This window comes from Bos indicus, chromosome 5 (assembly GCF_029378745.1).
Source record: "Bos indicus isolate NIAB-ARS_2022 breed Sahiwal x Tharparkar chromosome 5, NIAB-ARS_B.indTharparkar_mat_pri_1.0, whole genome shotgun sequence".
NCBI lineage: Eukaryota > Metazoa > Chordata > Mammalia > Artiodactyla > Bovidae > Bos > Bos indicus.
Genome location: NC_091764.1, coordinates 100,360,471 through 100,380,735, shown reverse-complemented (window position 1 = coordinate 100,380,735; position 20,265 = coordinate 100,360,471). Strand labels below are relative to the sequence as shown.

The window sequence follows — 20,265 nt, the reverse complement described above, 5'->3', positions numbered from 1 at the left end:
CGTTTTCAGTCTTTGAGAGCTTGACCCAAGATTGGCTTTCTTTTCTGAAAAGGTAATGAACTGACTTTCATTCTTTCCTGTATCCTTCTTCAACACACGAGGTATGAAGCTCCAGAGCCCCAGCACAGTTTGCATTGACACTGAGTAGGGGAAACCACAGGCAGGGCCATATGAAGAAAGTCCTCAGTTGAGAGTAAAAGGGATGAGGGAAGTTGGGGATATGGGGAAAATGACCAGATCCTCCTGTTCCTGTTCTGCTTATGGCTGGAGCCTATATCTTCTGTTTCTTGCAGCCACGAGAACAAACTCTATCTTAAGGGACACTGTCAGCAACTCTGCTGTAGCAATGGTGGCAGTTGGCTGCTGCATGAGGAACTTGTGGGGAATGTGTCTTCCTCTTTGTCCTCTTTAGTTTCCTCAGCTCTGTGGTTTTAGCTTTCTGTAGCTCTGGTATCCCCTTTTTTTCTGGCAAATACTCCATAGTCACCTTTCCAATCACTAACCACAAGTCCACTAACTCCAATCGCTAACCACGCCCTGCTAAGCACTGTCTATTTCTGGTCTTTTTGCCCCCTCTTTCCCTGATAGCTCTAAAAAAGCTCTTCCCATTGGTTCTGATCTATTCTCCCTCACATCTCCCATCTTCTTATTTTTGTCACAACTTCACACTGGGTTCCAGTGATGTGAGTAAAAGGACCCATTGTCTCCTCTTTCCCTGAGAGCTCTATACAGGCTCTTCTCACTGGTTCCTATCTCAGTTCTGATCTATTCTTTATCACATCTCCCATCTACTTATTTTGTCATAGCTTCACACTGGATCCTTTTACTCACATCATTGGGTATCTCCCTATTACCAGACACCATTCTGACATTGGTCAACACGTATTAACACATCAATTTCCTCATGTCCAACCAATGGTCTTATATCCTGTCTTGAGTCTTCTTGGCCACTGGGTTCTGCTAATCTTTCAAGTGTTCTTTGTTGACTTTTATCCTTGTCTTATGAACACTACTGTGTCCCTAAAATGAAACAATTTTTTTGTTGTTGTTGTTGGGATGTAGTGCCAACATGTTATTGCTGTTCAGTTGCTAAGTCATGTCTGACCCTTTGCGACCTCATGAACTGCAGCACACAAGGCTCCTCTTCCTTTACTATCTCCCTTAGTTTGCTCAGACTCATGTCCATTGAGTCAGGGATGCCATCCAACCATTTCATCCTCTGTTGCCCCCTTTTCCTCTTGCCTCAGTTTTTCCCAGCATCAGTGCCAACATGCCACAGTTTAAATGCTTTGCTCACCAGTTTATACACAATGTTCAACTCAGCACATATAAGGTGGTTTGTGTTACATACGATATGCAAGAAAACTTGTACAGATATCATCACCTGTGAGCATAAACATCACAAGAAAGTTTGTCTCTGAAGCACTTAAAGTCCTTTATTATTTATAAGATTCTGTTTCCATATCAGTCGTACAAGCAGACAAGTACTTGGGTTTTCAGTTGGCTTTTAATGATGTAGCAATTAAACCTCTGTTATCTTAGTCTGCTTCTTTTCCCCCCTCTTCTCCCCAACCACATATCAACATTTTTACTTCTATGGTCTCTTAGGGAAAACTCAATACAATATATATATATATATATATATATATATATATATATATATATATATTTTTTTTTTTTGGTAGTTATTATGTAGTAGGTAATTTAAGAGGCAGTAGAAATATAAAAACAGTGATTGGACCCTCATGTTATTTACAGTCAAGTGAGGGCAGAGGATATGAATCAAATATTCACTCAAAAGACTGGTATAATTAAGACTAAAAATGTAATAGGTGCTGGGGAGGGGAATGTAATGTCAAAATATTCAACCCTGTCCTGGAGCTCAAGGGAAAATTCTTAAAAACTGAGCAGAGATGCAGAGAATGTTTGGGAGGTAACTTGATGGAGGAGAGAGGAAAGAATTCCAGGTCCAGAGAGCAACTTCTGTTAAGGCAAAGTGGTGAAATGTATTATGAGTTCCAAAAGCTAGTTCAACGAAGTTGTGGTCCGGAGAGTTTGGGTAAGTTTGGTGTGCATGCTCAGTCATGTCTGAATCTTTGAGACCCCATGGACTGTAGCCCACCAGGCTCCTCTGTCCATGGAATTTTCCAGGCAAGAATACTGGGGTGGCTGCCATTTCCTACTCCAAGGAATCTTCTCAACCCAAGAATCAAACCCGTGTCTTTTGCATCTCCCCTATTGTGAGGCAGATTCTTTACCACTGGGCTACCTGGGAAGCCCAGGTGGAGGAAGAGACAATAAAGAAAGATTAGACCTGATAGGGATTGTTAGGCTTTGTTATGGAATTTGGTATTATTACAAGGAAGATAATGAGGTGTTTTTTAAAGGGAAAAATTGCATTGTCAGTATTTATTTTTAAAATGTCACAGAATTCATGGTAGAGAATAATTGAAATGGAGTGAAGATGTTGTTATTAAAGCTATTTAATTATTTTAGTGTCTTTGTGTTAAGATCATGAAAGTGGTGCTAAAGAGAGGAGGACATGTTTGAGAGATATTTCTGCTGTTTTTCAGTTGCTCAGTCGTGTTCCATTCTTTGTGACCCCATTAACTGCAGCATGCCAGGCTTTCCTGTACTTCACCAGAGATATTTAGTTAAAAATAAATAAAACTTGGTATTTTTCCTGGTGGCTCAGAGGGTAAAGAGTCTGTCGGCAATGCGGGACACCCGGGTTCAATCCCTGGGTTGGGGAGAGCCTCTGGAGAAGGAAATGGCAACCCACTCCAATATTCTTGCCTGGAAAATCCCATGGACAGAGGATTCTCATGGGCTATGATCCACGGGGTCGCAAAGAGTCAGACATGACTGAGCGACTAACACACACACAAATAAAACTTGGTGATATGAGATGAAGGTGGAGAGCAACCTAGAGGTATGCATGTGAGAGAGAGTAATATCAAGATGAGATGGTTGGATAACATCACTGATTCAAGAGACATGATTTTGAACAAACTCCAGGAGATAGTGAAGAGCAGGGATGCCTGGTATGCTGCAGTTCATGGGGTTGCAGAGTCGGACATGATTTAGTAACTGAACAACAACAACAACTGGTTTTTAGATGGCATGTCTTGTATGGCATATCCTTTACTGAGATATGGAGTGCTGGAAGATGGTTCCTTTTATGATGAAGTTTAGTGGACTACTGTTGTAAGTTGAGTTGGAAGTACCTTTGGGGTTTTATACTTGCTGTGTTAAATAGCCGGTAGAGTATACAGGTCTGGTGATCAGAGAATGATCTGAAAGGCAGATATGACTTTGATGTGCACTGCTTTGTATGTGGTAGTTGAAACTGTGAGAATGTAAGAAATTAACTAAGGATATCAAGTTAAGCTAAGTGAAAGTGTGAATCACTCAGTCTGAAGATACAGAAAAGATAAAGGCTAAAATTAAAAAAATACTGGCACGATGAGATGGATGATTGAATCACCACTTCATTCAGATGTAAAAATATATTCATCACGTACACTCATTTTCTAAAATATTTTATTTTGTGTATCTCCCTTTCCACACTTCTGAGAATAGTGCTATAAAACACACACACACACACAGCCCTCTGAGCTTTCTTATGATCCGAGCTCAAACTTCATGTGGTGTCTCTTAGTCAGACAAATAGAGACTTATTTTCTGCCAAGTGGATTATAGTTGACAAATCCATGGATAACTTTTCTGACAATCTTCTTTGGTTATCTCGGTAGAAGACACCCAGGCACATTTCATACTCCGGGTTTCTCGTTGATTTGAAAACCTACAGAAAGAAAGCAGATGGTTTTCTTTACATCAGCCATGAGTATATGCATATGGCCAGAGGCTTACAAGGACTTCAGAAAATGTTTTCTATTTTTTTAAATAAAGAGTAAACTCATTAAAACTATTTAAATACACAACCATATGATAGGCAAAGCAATCCTTCCCACTTTATGTTAATTTCTCAAACGTCTCTCCAGAGAAGTTAATAGTTCATTTTTGTTGTTTAGTCTCTCAGTTGTGTCTGACTCTTTGTGACCATATAGACCATAACCTGCCAGACTCCTCTGTCCATGGCAAGAATACTGGAGTAGGTTGTCATTTCATTCTCCAGGGGGTCTTCCTGACCCAGGGATTGAACCTGCATCTCTTGCATTGCAGGCAGATTCTTTACCACTGAGCCACAAGGGAAGCCCTGATAGTTCATTAAAGAGAGCTAAAACATCACCTCTGACTTTTTTTTAGTCCATTCTGAGCAGTGTGTGGGATCCTAGTTCCCCATGATAGGAGATGGGTTTGAATCCATGCCGCCTGAATTGGGAATGCGGAGTCTTAACCACTGGAACGTCAGGGAAGTCCCTCAGCTCTGACACTTTTATTGCTTAAAAATTGATCACTATAAGAAGTGAGCAGAAAGTTATGCTCTGTAAAACAAACGTGTGCACTCATAAAAGAGTTTATACCTGCTAATTTACCTTTTATATAAAAAGCTAAAATCAGGCAACAGGGCAATCCTGTTTCATACATAAGTTTTCTGAGTGGATGGAGGGAGATTTCTTTCTCAACTTTCTGTGTGAATCATTTTATAGAAATATTTATCAGACTGTAGCAGTCAGGAAATTTATACCCATTAGATCACTTCAAAGCCAATGATGTCATATGTCTCTTTCTTGTCACATACAACATGGGATTAAAAACCACAAAAAGAAAAAATGCAAAAGAAATGCAAAAGACTTACAGCTGAGGGTCAAAAGTGCTGTTGTCCAACCAGGTCCATAATTTCCCTCCAGGAGGAATCCTCAAACCAACCCAAAATGAATCATATATATTTTGCCATAGGAAAGTCTAAAAAGAATAGAAAATGTTGTATGAAATCAAGTGATTCTTACAGATGCAAGATAAAATACCACAGGAGCACCTTCTATGTGGCTAGCACTGCACTAGAAGCTAGGAATGAACAGGTAAGACAGGCTTCACGTTTTCAAATAGATCACAGTGGAGGGGAAATCCACAGTAATGCAATGGGATAAAAGCCAAAGGAAAATTACCAAATGTCTATCGACAAATGAATGGATAAAGATGTGGCACATATATACAATGGAATATTACTCAGCCATAAAAAAGAATGAAATTTTATCATTCGTCATACAGAGTGAAGTAAGGCAGAAAGAGAAAAACAAATATCATATGTTAACACACACACATATATAAGGAATCTAAACATAAATTAAAAAAAAATCTAGATGTACCTATTTGCAAGGCAGGAATGCAGACATAGAGTAAGAACATGTGAACACAAGAAGACAGGGAGAGTGGGAAAAATTGGGAGATTGGGATATATATATATATATTACCATGTGCAAAATAGATAGCTAGTGGGAAGCTGTTGTATAGCACAGGGAGCTCAGCTCAGTGCTCTGTGATGACCTAAAGGGGTATTATGGCAGAGTGGGAGGGAGGATCAAGAGGGAGGGAATATACGTACACCAAATATACTCCAATATAAAAACATAAACTGAGACTGCAAAGAAAAAAAGAACTATTATGGACAGTGTTAGTAGACACCAAGGCTGTGGCGTCAGGCTGCAGCTACTATTACTACTACACATCTTTGCACAGTTATTTATTCTTTTTATTTCTGCATTTTTCCAGTCACTAAAACTCTGACTATGATAATATTCATACCTATCTCAAAGAACTGTTATTGTTTTGTTAATAAGTAATATTAAACACGGCTTGGCCCATAATGAATGCTTCTTGCCTAAATAATAGTGATTATTACTGAATACAAGTATTAAACAATAATCTAGAAGCAAGAAAACACACAGGAAAAACACACAGAAAGAAAGTAGTCTCTGAGCTGATGGAGCACATATTGTTTATAAGTTTTTTTTTTTTAATTGGAGGACAATTGCTTTACAATATTGTGTTGGTTTCTGCTATACATCAACATGAATCACCCATAGGTATACATGTGTCCCCTCCCTCTTTAATCTCCCTCCGACCTCCCATCCTATCCCACCTCTCTAGGTTGTCAAAGAACACCTGATTTGAGCTCCTTGCATCATATATAGCAAATTTCCACTGGATGTGGTAATTTATGTGTTTGCATGCTACTCTCTCAATTCCTCTCACCCTCTCCTTTCCCGACTATGTCCACCAGTCTGTTCTGTATGTCTGCATCTCCATTGCTGAAAATAGGATCATCAGTACCATCCTTCTATATTCCATATATATGCATTAATATATGACATTTGTTTTTCTCCTTCTGACTTACTTCACTTTGTAAAACAGGCTCTAGGTCCATCCACCTTGCTAGAACTGACTCAAATGTATTATATTTATGGCTGAGTAATATTCCATTGTATATATTTACCATAACTTCTTTATCCATTCATATATTGATGGACATCTAGGTTGCTTCCATATCTTGCTGCTGCTGCTGCCGCCGCTAAGTCACTTCAGTCGTGTCCCACTCTGTGCGACCCCATAGACGGCCTTCCACCAGGCTCCCCCATCCCTGGGATTCTCCAGGCAAGAACACTGGAAATGGGTTGCCATTTCCTTCTCCAATGCATGAAGTGAAAAGTGAAAATGAATGTGAAGTTGCTCAGTTGTGTCCGACTCTTAGCGACCTCATGGACTGCAGCCTGCCAGGCTCCTCTGTCCACGGGATTTTCCAGGCAAGAGTTCTAGAGTGGGGTGCCATTGCCTTCTCCTTCCATATCTTAGCTATTGTAAATTGTGCTGCAGCAAACATTGAGATACATGCGTCTCTTTCAATTATGGTTTTCTCAGCGTATATGCCCAGTAGTGGGATTGTTGGGTTATATGATAGTTTTATTCCTAGTTTTTTAAAGGAATCTTCATACTGTTCTCCACAGTGGCTGTATCAATTAACATTTCCACCAACATTGCAAGTGCATTCCCTTTTCTCCACACCCTCTCCAGCATTTATTGTTTATAGAGATTTTGATGATGGCCATTCTGATCCATGTGAGTTGATACCTTATTGTAGTTTTGATTTGCATTTTTCTAATGATGAGCGATGCTGAGCACCTCTTCATGTGTTTATTAGCCATCTGTATGTCTTTGGAGAAATGTCTGATTAGGTCCTCTGCCCATTTTTTGTTTGTTTGTTTGGGCTGTTTGTTTTCCTGATATTGAGCTGCATGAGCTGCTTATATATCCTGGAGATTAATCCTTTGTCAGCTTTTTCCTTTGCAATTATTTTCTCCTATTCTGAGGGTTGTCTTTTAATCTCGTTTCTTTTGCTGTACAAAAGCTTTTAAGTTTAATTAAGTCCCATTTGTCTATTTTTGTTTTTATGGCCATTACTCTAGGAGGTGGGTAATATCTCCTTTTTGTACAATAACATAACCCCTGAAACAAAGTATATGGCTGTCCATAATGTGCTAAGTTGCTCAAGTTTTGTCTGACTCTTTGTGACCCTGTGGACTGACTGTAGCCTGCAAGACTTCTCTGTCCATGGGATTTCCAAGGCAAGAATACTGGAGTGGGTTGCCATTTCCTCCTCCAGGAGGTCTTCCCAGCCCAGGGATCAACCCTGTGTCTCTTGTGTCTCCTGCATTGGGAGGTAGATTCTTTACCACGGCCCAATTCACATGTATGCCATGCCGTGCTCAGTTGCTTCACATGTATAATTGACCCCTATTACAGGCTTCAGGAGCCAGAGGATAGAATATTACGGCCTCAACTGTGTCTCTTCAAAATGTATGCATTTGAAGCTCTAACCCCCCATGCTTCAAAATGTGACTGCCTTTGGAGACACAGCTTTTAGAGACAGTGACTAAGCAGAAATGAGGCTGTTAGGGTAGATCTTAATCCAATCTGATTACTGTCCTTATAAGAAGCAGAAATTTGGACATACAGAGAGACACAGATGCATGCATACAGAGGAAAGACCGTGTGAAGACAGAGCAAGCAGGTGGCCATCTAGAAACTAAGGAGAGAGGCCTTGTAAGGAACCAAATCTGCCAACACCTTGATCTTGAACGTCTAGCCTTCAGAGCTGTGAGTAATGAATTTCTGATGCTTAAGCCGTCAAGTCTGTGGTACTTTGTTATGTTAGCTCTGACAAACTCATACAACCCCTTTGGGTGCTTGTGTGCTAAGTCCCTTCAGTTGTGTCTGACTCTTTGTAACCCCATGGACTGTAGCCACCCAGCTCCTCTATCCATAGCATTCTCCAGGCAAGAATCCTGGAGGGGTTGCCATGCCCTCCTCCAGGGGATCTTCTTGACCCAAGGATCAAACTTGCATGTCCTGCATTGGCAGGCAGGTTCTTTACCACAAGCACCACCTGGAAAGCCTTACAGCCCCTTTATTATTCTGTTGGTGGCTCAGATGGTAAAGAAACTGCTTGCAATGTGGGACATCTGGGCTCAATTCCTGGGTAGAAACAGACAATAAATCAATGCATGGAGAAACAGTGCAATGAAAGACTTCCCTAAAAACCTTATCTGTTTCCTGCTCATCATCAAATGGAAAAAGGCAGAAATGCAGAAAAGATGTGTTTCCTGGGCAACAAGAAACCTAACCAATCACTTAATAATGAACTGAAACTCCACTTTAAAGACCTAGGAGGAACTGTGTGTTCATTTCCAAATACAAAGCTATGTAACTCAGTCTCTTTTTATTAGATGCTTTCTTATTATTATGTCCTAAAAAGTGGCTCTGCTTCAGCAGATACTTGCCAGTTTTTAATTTATCCATGACTTCTCACCCTACCCCACTCCCATATACCTCCTAACATCAGCTGTCTTTTTCATCACTTCTCTGGGGTTCAGTGTGCAGTGAGCAATTTTTGTGTCAGAAATCCCCTGTCATAATGAATAGATTTAACAAACTCAACTTACATAAAGCTACCTGTGTTCTCTTCACATATCTGTAAAAAGATGTCCCTAATTGATTATGTAGTGTAAGAATAGTTGAAGATAGACCAGAAAGACTATCCATGAGTTAATTATCCTGCCTATGTAGAACAGTGATCACTGAAGAAAACTGATTAGTTGTTACTAGCCAGTTTAACTTATTCAAAGCCTCTGTTATTTTATTGCATACTAAACTAGTGAATTAGTTGAAGAAGGCAATGGCACCCCACTCCAATACTCTTGCCTGGAAAATCCCATGGACGGAGGAGCCTGGTAGGCTGCAGTCCATGGGGTCGCTAAGAGTCGGACACGACTGAGCGACTTCACTTTATTAGGTCCTTTCAAGTTGATACCTTCTTCCCCTTTTTTGTCTTAAGCTGACTTCTAAGAGAAGAAAAAAGTCTCTTTTTTAGTTCTTCACCCATTCTGGATTTGGTTCATATTCAAACCAATTTGGACTGGATCTGACAAAGAGTTTTACAGTTTGATATTTGTGGTCACATTGGTTACACTGAAGATAACTTACTTCCCATTTTGATTTTCTTGTTTTTGTGGATTTCTATGAAACTCAGAGGAATTTTTTCTTCCCCCTACAAAAGTTTCAACAGCTGTCTTTATATAAACCCTCCAGACTTAACCAGGCTTGTAAAGCACTGTTCATCACTGAGTTTTCTGAAGCTGAGCCTTTGACATCGTTTGTAATTTCAACATACTAATTCTTATGCTAAGAATCCTTATTTGATGTTTGCCAACTAATATCTATACTGGTCTTATTTAGGTTTAGTGTCCAACCTTCGTGTAAGAAATTTCAATTTAAATTAAGCCAGAGTTAGAAAAATATTTGTTTTCTTCAACAAAAAACAAAGCTTAATAAGAAGGGTATACTCTATTTCCTTTCTCTGAACATCATTTTTAATTTCAGCTGCCATGCTGTCTGACTACAAACTTTGTGAGCAATGATGGATTAAATATGGGAGATGAGAGTGATGTCATACATTTAAAATGCAATCTGGGAAATGGATACCTTATAGAGAAGAACTTAGGTATATACTACTAAAAGGATTTCTTCTATCCCTAGCTAAGTGAATGTGAAAGTAAAAGTTGCTCAGTCGTGTTTGACTCTTTGCGACCCCATGGGCTATATAGTCCATGGAATTCTCCAGGCCAGAATACTGGAGTGGGTAGCCTTTCCTTTTTCCAGGGGATCTTCTCAACCCAGGGATCAAACCCAGGTCTCCCGCATCACAGGCAGATTCTTTACCAGCTGAGCCACAAAGGAAGCAAAAGAAGACTAAAATAATAATATAGTTTCAGTGATTCATTCAACCAATAATTGTGCAGTTAATATCAATGAGGTTTAAATTTTTTTCACCGATATTTTCAAATTTGTAGCACAAAGAACTACTGCAGTTGTGAAGGATGCTATAATCTTAAAATTTTATACCTCACCGTATCAGTGAAGTCTCGGACCACCATGAGATGTGATTTTTTCGTGACACAGTCATTTTTACTTTCATTCCAAGATTTATTTTCATGTTCAGCAACCCAGTAGCATTTCCCCCCATGTAGCTTCCAATCTTTGGTGGGGCATGATGTATGAACAGTGGAAGAATTGAAAGAAACTGGAAGGAAAAAGGATAAATAATTAAAAGAAACATGAGAATGCATCCCTAATATTGCATAATAATTAATGCCTCTCAAAAGTTGTTAAATTATGGCCTAAGCTTCTTTGACAAAAGTATGTGCTTTTCTCAGGATGGATTTTGAAACAAATAAAACCTAACAGAATTTCAATTGTATTTTTTTTTCTTTCTCTCTTTTCTTCTTTCTCCCATTTAATTTATTCTCTTTAAAATATGTTATGTTTTCTATGAGCTAGGCAATGCACAGACACTAGGATAAAGCGATCAACATCCAAACTTCAGGAAGATAAAAATTTGGGAGGAAAAGTAGAAATTAGAGATTTCAACTAGTGATTTCAACAATGAACCAGACATTTTGAGAATTATGTATCACTATAATTTTGAGAATGATAAAATCATGAGAAGAATTTTTATTGGGCAAAATTTGTATGATAGGTGATCTCTAAAACTCAGATAGATTGATCTTCCTATGTATAAAAGGGTCTGGACAGAATTTAAAGCAATTTTATTCAACACCATGTTACCACCTCTATCAAGGGTAGAAGGAGGACAATGTGCTTTTGTGTTGGGAATAATGTCCCAGAAAATTTGCTATCATAGTCTCACTAGTTTAAAAAAATTAAAGTTTTTGGAATGAGGTTGAGGAGACTTGGAAAAATTAAAATCCATTTTAAAGTTTTAATGAGTTCCCAGAAGTTGAAATTACTCTATAACATGGACTGGTAAGTCTTTCTAATAACATTATATATGCGGGTTCAAAAAAAGAAAGGAATATAGTTTTTCAATATAGAATAAAAACTTAAATCAACAGATTAAAAATAATAAAGGAAACAGAAAGAAAAAGAAAACAGAAAAGCTAAATAATTGAGTGTTTTCTTGACTTTTAAAAATATATAAATATGTGAAAGATAAAAACGCATAAAATAATCATTTATAACATTTTTCATGTAGTGCCATTAAAAAACTGACAAAAAGCTATGTGGTGTGATCATGAATTTTAGGAAAGAAAATATTTTTTACCATATTGTACACCTGCACATGTCCCAGTAGAAATAAAAATACTAATAAAATGATTTCAACATAGTACCTTTAAATTCATTTAAAACACATACAAGTTTATTTTTCTCATTTGTCTTCAGTCTTTAAACAGTTTTGTCAAAAACTGTAATAGGCCCATGAAAAACAATGGTCTAAACCATGCCTCTGTAGGGGTAGAGGAATTTCCCCTTTATTCAGATATACCCAAGTAAAATACATGCTACTGTCCACACTTGCTTATTCAGGAATTCAGTTCAGTTCAGTTCAGTTCAGTCACTCAGTCATTTCCAACTCTGCGACCCCACGGACGGCAGCACACCAGGCTTCCTGTCCATCACCCACACCAGGAGTTTACTCAAACTTGTGTCCATTGAATCAATGATGTCATCCAACCATCTCATCCTCTGTTGTCCCCTTCTCCTGCCTTCAATCTTTCCCAGCATCAGGGTCTTTTATAGTTAGTCAGTTCTTCACATCAGGTGGCCAACATATTGGAGTTTCAGCTTCAGCATCAGTCCTTCCAATGAATATTCAGGACTGATTTTCTTTAGGATAGACTGGTTGGATCTTGCAGTGCAAGGGTCTCTCAAGAGTCTTCTCCAACACCACCGTTCAAAAGCATTAATTCTTTGGTGCTCAGCTTTCTTTATGGTCCAACTCTCACATCCATACATGACTACTGGAAAAACCATAGCTTTGACTAGATGGATCTTTGATGGCAAAGTAATGTCTCTGCTTTTTAATACACTCTCTAGATTGGCCATAACTTTTCTTCCAAGGAGCAAGCGTCTTTTAATTTCAGGGCTGCAGTGACCATCTGCAGTGATTTTGGAGCCCCCCAAAATAAAAAGTCAGCCACTGTTTCCACTGTTTCTCTATCTATTTGCCATGAAATGATGGGACGGGATGCCATGATCTTAGTTTTCTGAACGTTGAGCTTTAAGACAACTTTTTCACTCTCCTCTTTCATTTTCATCAAAAGACTTTTAGGTTTTCTTCACTTTCTGCTATAAGGGTGGTGTCATCTGCATATCTGAGGCTATTGATATTTCTCCCGGCAATCTTGATTCCAGCTTGTGTTTCATCAGCCTGGCATTTCTCATGATGCACTCTGCATATAAGTTAAATAAGTAGGATGACAATATACAGCCTTGATGTACTCCTTTCCTGATTTGGAACCAGTCTGTTGTTCCAACAGAAACTTGGATTAAAGATTTACTGCGCATGGCCCCGCCCATCAGAACAAGACTCAGTTTCCCCCTCAGTCAGTCTCTCCCATCAGGAAGCTTCCATAAACCTCTTATCCTTCTCCATCAGAGGACAGACAGAATGAAAACCACAATCACAGAAGACTAACCAATCTGATCATATGGACCACAGCCTTGTCTAACTCAGTGAAACTATGAGCCATGCGTGTAGGGCCACGCAACACGGACGGGTGATGGTGGAGAGTCCTGACAAAATGTGATCCACTGGAGAAAGGAATGGCAAACCACTTCAGTATTCTTTCCTTGAGAGTCCCATGACAGTATGAAAAGGCAAAAAGACAGGACGCTGAAAGATGAACTCCCCAGGTCAGTAGGTGCCCAATAAGTTACTGGAGATCAGTGGACAAATAACTCCAGACAGTATGGAGAGACAGAGCCAAAGCAAAAACAACATCCAGTTGTAGATGTGACTGGTGATAGAAGCAAGGTCTGATGCTGTAAAGAGCAATATTGCATAAGATCCTGGAATGTTAGGTTCATGAATCAAGGCAAATTGGAAGTGATCAAACAGGAGATGGCAAGAGTGAACATCGACATTTTGGGAATCAGCAAACTAAAATGGACTGGAATGGGTGAATTTAACTCAGATGACCATTATATCTACTACTGTGGGCAAGAATCCCTGACAAGAAATGGAGTAGCCATCATAGTCAACTCAAGAATTAGGCAATATAAAATAACATTACCTATTGAGTTGTTTGCTTCAGATTTACTTTGCTCAGTACAATATTTCTTCTTTAATTCATTATCCACTTCAGTTTGTCTTGCAGATTTGAACTGAATAACTAGTGAAAGAAGACACATCTTTTCTTAATTAAATATAAAGCAGAAAACAGTTAGGTTGTAGTGACTCAGTGAAGTTGATTAATGTGGAAACTCCAGAGAAATTAAAGTGATTAAAATTTATGGGAAAAAATTCCTTTTCCCAAGATTGGACCTTCTTTTGCACATACTCATGTTAATTTTATTAATATCAAATTTAGGGGAATTGGTAAAATATGATCTGGGACCAGAAGGAAACTCACTTGATTTTTTTCTGGAGTTTTCATATTTATTTTAATAAACACAAAATAACCAGCTTTGAATGTAAGCTTCATTTGGATAGTTTGTGTTTGGTAAATTCCTATTAACTGTACCAAGTGTCACCTGATTCATGGAAAGAGCTTTCTGTGTTTTGATTTCAGTTCATGATTCTGTTCCTTTTGAGGTTGTTAAAGTCTACATATGGAAGGACAGGGTGAGCCCAGAGTACTTTTCTATCATGAGAAAGACATTTGTCTTTCTGATGGCCATTTCACTGAAATTACTTTTGGTTATTTATAATTTCACAATAGTGTGTATTAATCAGTTAAATCTTTAAAATCTATCATAGTAACAAATCCGTTACTAACAAACTACTGTTTTGATAACAAGCAAATCTATTAACCTATACCAAAAAGAAACATAACAGAGAGAGTATTTTTTTTTTAATGGCCATGCCCCATGGCATGTGGGATATTAGTTCCCTGACCAGGGATCAAACCTGCACCCTCTGCAGTGGAAATGCAGAGTTGTTTTAACCACTGGACTGCCAGGGAAATCCCAGCAGAGGTGTTGAATGTTAAGTATTTTTTGCTTCATCCCTTCAATGTTAAAGTCCCAATTTGGCCACTGCCTAGTTATATTAAACTACTCAAACCACTTATCACTCTGGGCTTTACACTGTTCACCTCAACTGGAGGCTTGACCTTGTTGATTTCTAGGGCCCTGTCCAGTTCTAGAATTCTGACTCTGCTCATTGACCTCTAGTACCTAATGACATACATAATTACTAATATCATTCACAAGGACAATACAGGCAGATATTGCCTTGATCTGTTCTAGGGTTTGGTTGAATCTGGAAACCTGAATTCCTTAGAGTATACATCATCTGGAAGTTTTTCTCCAAGCATTTACTTAATAAACAATTAAAATAATTGCCATATAAAGTTGGACTATATTTCACTATATCCACAGCATATGAGTATAATTTTTAAGTGCCTGAGTGAATTGATTGGTTTTAGACAAAATTTTCACCCATGGATGCAAGATTGAGGATGCCCCTGAGTAGATAATGGGACTTCCCTTGTGGCTCAGCTGGTAAAGAATCTGCCTGCAATGCAGGAGGCCCAGTTCAATTCCTGGGTTGGGAAGATCCCCTGGAGAAGGGAAAGGCTACCCACTCCAGTATTCTGGCCTGGAGAATTCCACAGACTGTATAGTCTATGGGGTCACAAAGAGTTGGATACGACAGAGTGACTTTCACTTCACTTTCAGGATGCCATGATTTTCTTTTTCTTTTTTCTTTTAGGATGCCATGATTTTAGTAAGCTTGAATAAGATCTTGAATAAGCTTAAACAGAAATATGCTTCATAGTTTAGTTTGCTTTCACAGAACATGGTTCAGAGAAGCTGATTTTGATCATAAAATATAAATCTAGCCTCCTTCATATATCAATGAAATGAATCCATAATATATGTAATATCACATGATGAAGTTCTATGGAAAATCTCTAATTTTATTTGTGTACCAAATTTCCTGCTTTTTGTGAAATTGTACTGAATTGTGTAGAAACCACTTTAACAGCAAACACAATTACAACAGGTCATGATAAAATAATACTTTGGGGTAAATAAAGGTTATTGGTAATTACTTACCAAGCATGCTCAGCACAATTACTATTACAAGAAGAATGATAATCATTGCACACCCAACTTTCAGGAAAATTCCGTGGTGGTGAGAATCTATAAAATTGGATAAATTTCACTAGTAAGCCCAGTTAAGTAATTCCTTAGGTGGTAAGGAAGGGATGAATAAACTTTGTCGGTTATGCTCTTGAGTTACTTTCCTTTGAAATATGTAGACCTAAATTCCTCTTACATACAAATTTGGTCCCCTGATTTGTGAAGAAGGGGGAATTTATAAAACTGAATGAATATATTTTTTTCCTTTTGATTCACCATTCATAATCTTAACTTATGATTTACTCTCTGCATTCCTACGTTTTTATATAAGACTGACATTCTCAAGATTCTCTAATAAACTTACTGACAGCCCTCACTTATTTGGGTTGATCCATTCTTTTATGTCTCTTTTATGCATTCTTATACAATAAACCTATTTCCTGTTATATGTAATTGCAATTTCATAAAATTATACATTTTAAAATAAAAGTAATTTTAGGGATAATCTTGTCCAACATTTGAATGTTAAAATGGGGATTTTTAAGTCCACAAAACACAGTTACTTGATAGTAGAGTTGAGATCATAGCTCAGGTTTCTTGACTACCAAATTAGACCTTTGTTCACTATCCATTCTATCTCTTGTAATCAGATAAATAAGTCATAAAAAGGAAATGACATTTTTAGCTCTGGGCTGATTGATGACTAAAACCAAGAGGCTCTTATCCAAAATAGTTACAGTATATCAATTCCACTAGATATGTGATATATACACATCTACATGGGGCTTCCCTGGTGGCTCAGGCAGTAAAATGTCTGCCTACAGTGCGGGAGACCCAGGTTCAATCCCTGGATAGGGAAGATTCCCTGGAGAAGGGAATGGCTGCCCACTCCACCATTCTTGCCTGGAGAATTCCATGGATAGGGGAGCCTGGTGGGCTACAGTCCATGAGGTTGCAAAGAGTCAGACACAACTGATACTTTCACAAACTGAGAGCCTACTATAACTGATGTGAAAATACAACCAATTACAAAATCAAATGTCAAGAATGACTAACATGAATGCTTATTTAGTAGAATACTATTAGAGAGTGCTTGTTCAAATTATTATTAAGTAAAACATCTTTAATGAGAATTTATTAAATTCTCAAAACACTAAAAGAAGTCCATGCATTTTCTTTTATCAGGCAAAACGATGCAAATTGTGCCTGACTAGGCAATAGTGAGAAGAATGTGATAATATCCCAACACACATTTCTAGGGTGAAGAACTGATATTTCAGACCTAAAAAGTTGGAGAATAAATCATCAGAGTTCATGAATGGAACTAATACAAGGAGTACTATATCATTCCTTTAGGCCCCTGAAGTAAAGTTTAAGAAAATCATGAATTTCTGAGTTTTAGTCCAGAATATTCTTAATTGTATTACCTTTTCTCACTGATATTTCACTCAGTTTCATGGGGGTACCCTCTTGTTTTATGTCTTGGAGAACCAATGAAACTATAATATTTAAAATATTTAAAATAAATGAGATCCATTTATTTAAAATCCATTTATACATTCATCTGCCTACCAAGCATCTATTCATTGCCCACCAAGGACTTAGTACTGTGCGAGGCAGTGGAAATACAAAGATTAAGAGATCAGGGAGAGAGTTTCAACAGACATGAAGCTCTGAAATAGGAAGGACTATGATAATTCTAAAGAGGAAAGAGAAAGTCAACAACCAGAGTTAAACAAGTGAAATTTAGCAACTTCGAAGAGAAAGCTCGGGGACAATTGTGTAGGGCTCTGTGGGACATTACAATCCAATGTAGCAAATCTGGATTGTACTTTGGATTGTAGCATCTTTCTTTCCCTCTTGAATATGACACATGGGAACAGAAGTTGCATTTATCCACAACAGAGATATGCAGTGAAAGAGTAATAAAATATTTGACTTCTAGTCATGACTATAGGTAGGTAATTTAATTTTTATGCATTCATATTTCCTCATTTTTAACATTACAATAAAATTGGACTAGATAACATTAAAGACATTGTCCCCAAATCTCTTTTCCTTGTTCTATTCTTTTTTAAATTAATTTTTATTGGAATATAGCTGACTTGTGTGCTTAGTCACTTAGTTGTGTCCGACCCTTCATGACCCTTTGGACTGTAGCCTGCCAGGCTCCTCTGTCCATGGGATTCTCCATGCAAGAATACTGGAGTGGGTTGCCATTGCCTTCTCCAGGGGATCTTCCCAACCCAAGGATCGAACCCAGGTCTCCTGCATTGGCAGGCTGATTCTTTGCCACTGAGCCACCAGGGAAGTCCATTTTATAAATTTGTATGTCAATCTCAATCTCCCAATTTATCCCTCCCTTCTTTTCCCCTTGGTAACCATAAATTTGTTTACTAAGTCTGTGACTCTGTATCTGTTTTGTAAATGGGTTCATTTGTACCATTTTCTTTCCTTTTTTTTTTTTTTTTTGACCAGGATAAAAGTAATGTTCTCTCCATGAATAGACGAAATTAAATCCTGGCATGCAGAATCAAAAATCTTGATCTTGTAGCTTAAAGTGAGTTAAAACAATCTCTAGAAAAATGGACCAGTTATATGAGATTTGTGGGAAATGGAGGAATAAGAATACAGGTTTCGTCCATATTACTTCTCAAACTAAGTTCCATTAGCTCACATAAAATGAAAGCTCCCAGTCTATCAAGAAAAGAAAGCAGATAAGCCCATATCGAGCAAGTCGTGCTGTGCTGTGTTAAGTCACTTCAGTCATGTCTGACTCTTTATGGCACTATGGATTGTAGCCCACCAGATTCCTCTGTCTATGGGATTCTCTAGACAGGAATACTGGAGTGGTTTGCCATGCCCTCCTCTAGGAGATCTGCCTGACCCAGGGACCAAACCCACATCTCTTACATCCCCTGCATTGGCAGGTGGGTTCTTCACCACTAACACCACCTGGGAAGCCCCATTGAGCAAGTTAGAGAGAGACCATTTAAACACAGGAAATTTCTTTCAACTGGAGAAAACCATACATGAGATCCACTTGAAAACTGCAAGCTTAAAAATATGAAAGAAGAAATGGATACTTGGGAATAACAGGAAAGCAAGACATCAATTTTATTCCACAAGGACAAGCTTGTGGAGACTTTAAACATTTTATGTAACTTTAACAATACAAAAATTCTTACCCTAGAGGAGATAATATAAATGCAACATGGAATTTTCCCTAAAGCTTCATTTGTATAGAATGTATGTAGAACATACACTGGATTTGAAAAAGCTATTGGTTTTTAGGTGATTTGTGATTAAGGTACAATCTTATCTTTAGCTGTATGCCTATCTACTTGTGCTTCAAAAATATTCTGTTACTCAGATAATCATTAATTCTAAACTTCAGGAATAAGATATTAACATTTTATATCTTTTTATTTTAGTTTAACATTTTTATCCTACCGATACACAACTTCCAAAAGGCTAAATAACAATGTGAATAATTGTCAGGGATATTTTCCTCAGTGTGAATGAGTTTATCATGTTATTTTCAGATTTGGATGAGTAAAATTATAGAGCAGAAAGAGGTTATGAGTATCAATGTCACCACAGGAATATAATAAATGTCCACCACAAGAAATATAAGGAATAGAGTTCATGGAAACCAAAAGCAAAGGTCTACATATTAAGACTAAAGTTACAATTAACTTATGAACACTTTGTGTCATTAAAATCCTTCACTTTTACCCTGGCATTCAGTAGATTTTGCTTTGCATCCAGTCTCCTATTTCCAGTAAATCTCCTGGAGAAGGAAGTGGCAACCAACTCCAGGATTCTTGCCTAGAGAATCCCACAGACAGAGGAGACTGGTGGGCTACAGTCCATAGGGTCGCAAAGAGTTGGACACGACAAAATGACTTAGCACATTTCCAGTAAGACAGATGTAAACACAGGACAGAAACAAGGGAGAGTTCTAGATTCAGCTTACCAGATTTCTGGAGTGAAGATGAATGTTCTGAAGATGTATGTTTGATATCAGCATAGACTATCTCTCCAGCCATTGCAGAAATTAAAAAGAATCCTATATTTTTGCAAACCTCCTGTAAATGAGATATATTGAGACAGATAATTTCCTTCCTCTCTCCCAAGTTTGGTAGATTCCTTCAATGAATAAAAAATAAAAACAATGTGCTCAGCCTTATCAATCAAGGCAATAGATTATTGGACACTTGCATGATCTGAAAGAAAACTACTCTCCATGCAGTAGTTTCTTGCACTTCAGTTAGTTTTCTGCCCTCAGTTGGAATGATTTTGAACTTCAATAGTACCACAGAAGAGATTGCATCACTTTCTTCTATAAACCACTTCCTCTTTTAGATCAGACATATTTTCAGGCAGAAACCCTTTGACCTTCTAGCATTTTCTCTAAAGTGGAATAACAACTGGGAAGGATGGACAAGAAAAAGAGGATTTTTTTTTTTTAATGAAAGTAGTAGAAAGAATTGACAGAATCCTCATCTTTGAAATGCATTGTAATTACCTAGGCAATACTTTAAAATTCCTTTAAAGCTATTTCTTCTCTTGTACACTTTATAATATTAACAGCAAGCTAAGTTGAAGCATATATTATGCAGAAGATTTCCAAACTGAAAAATAATCTATATGAAATAGAAATAACTCTATGTCAAAATATCTCAAGGTTCT

General features: G+C 37.9%; 1 protein-coding gene across 2 annotated transcripts; it reads right to left on the bottom strand.

Moving 5' to 3' along the window:
• Positions 1-3,526: 3,526 nt before the first annotated feature.
• CLECL1 (C-type lectin-like domain family 1) lies at positions 3,527-19,869 on the bottom strand. 2 transcript variants are annotated; one of them, XM_019961594.2, is made up of 6 exons: positions 19,550-19,869; positions 15,544-15,630; positions 13,554-13,652; positions 10,368-10,540; positions 4,763-4,869; positions 3,527-3,805 (listed from the first exon to the last, which is right to left on the bottom strand). In XM_019961594.2, the coding sequence occupies exons 1-6, from the start codon at positions 19,620-19,622 to the stop codon at positions 3,697-3,699; spliced, it is 648 nt and encodes a 215-aa protein (XP_019817153.2). In that variant the 5' UTR covers positions 19,623-19,869; the 3' UTR covers positions 3,527-3,696. The 2 variants fall into 2 exon arrangements, with proteins under 2 accessions (XP_019817153.2, XP_019817154.2); XM_019961595.2 differs by lacking the exon at positions 15,544-15,630.
• Between the last annotated feature and the right edge of the window lie 396 nt (positions 19,870-20,265).

What these genes read in the sequence shown, in the direction of transcription:
- CLECL1 (XM_019961594.2), bottom strand. Translation starts at nt 19,622, where the DNA reads ATGGCTGGAGAGATAGTCTATGCTGATATCAAACATACATCTTCAGAA. An exon ending in ATCTTCACTCCAGAAATCTG is followed by an intron (nt 15,631 to 19,549) that starts GTAAGCTGAATC and finishes CCAATTTTATAG; the next exon opens with ATTCTCACCACCACGGAATT. An exon ending in TCCGAGACTTCACTGATACG is followed by an intron (nt 4,870 to 10,367) that starts GTGAGGTATAAA and finishes TATTCTTTTTAG; the next exon opens with ACTTTCCTATGGCAAAATAT.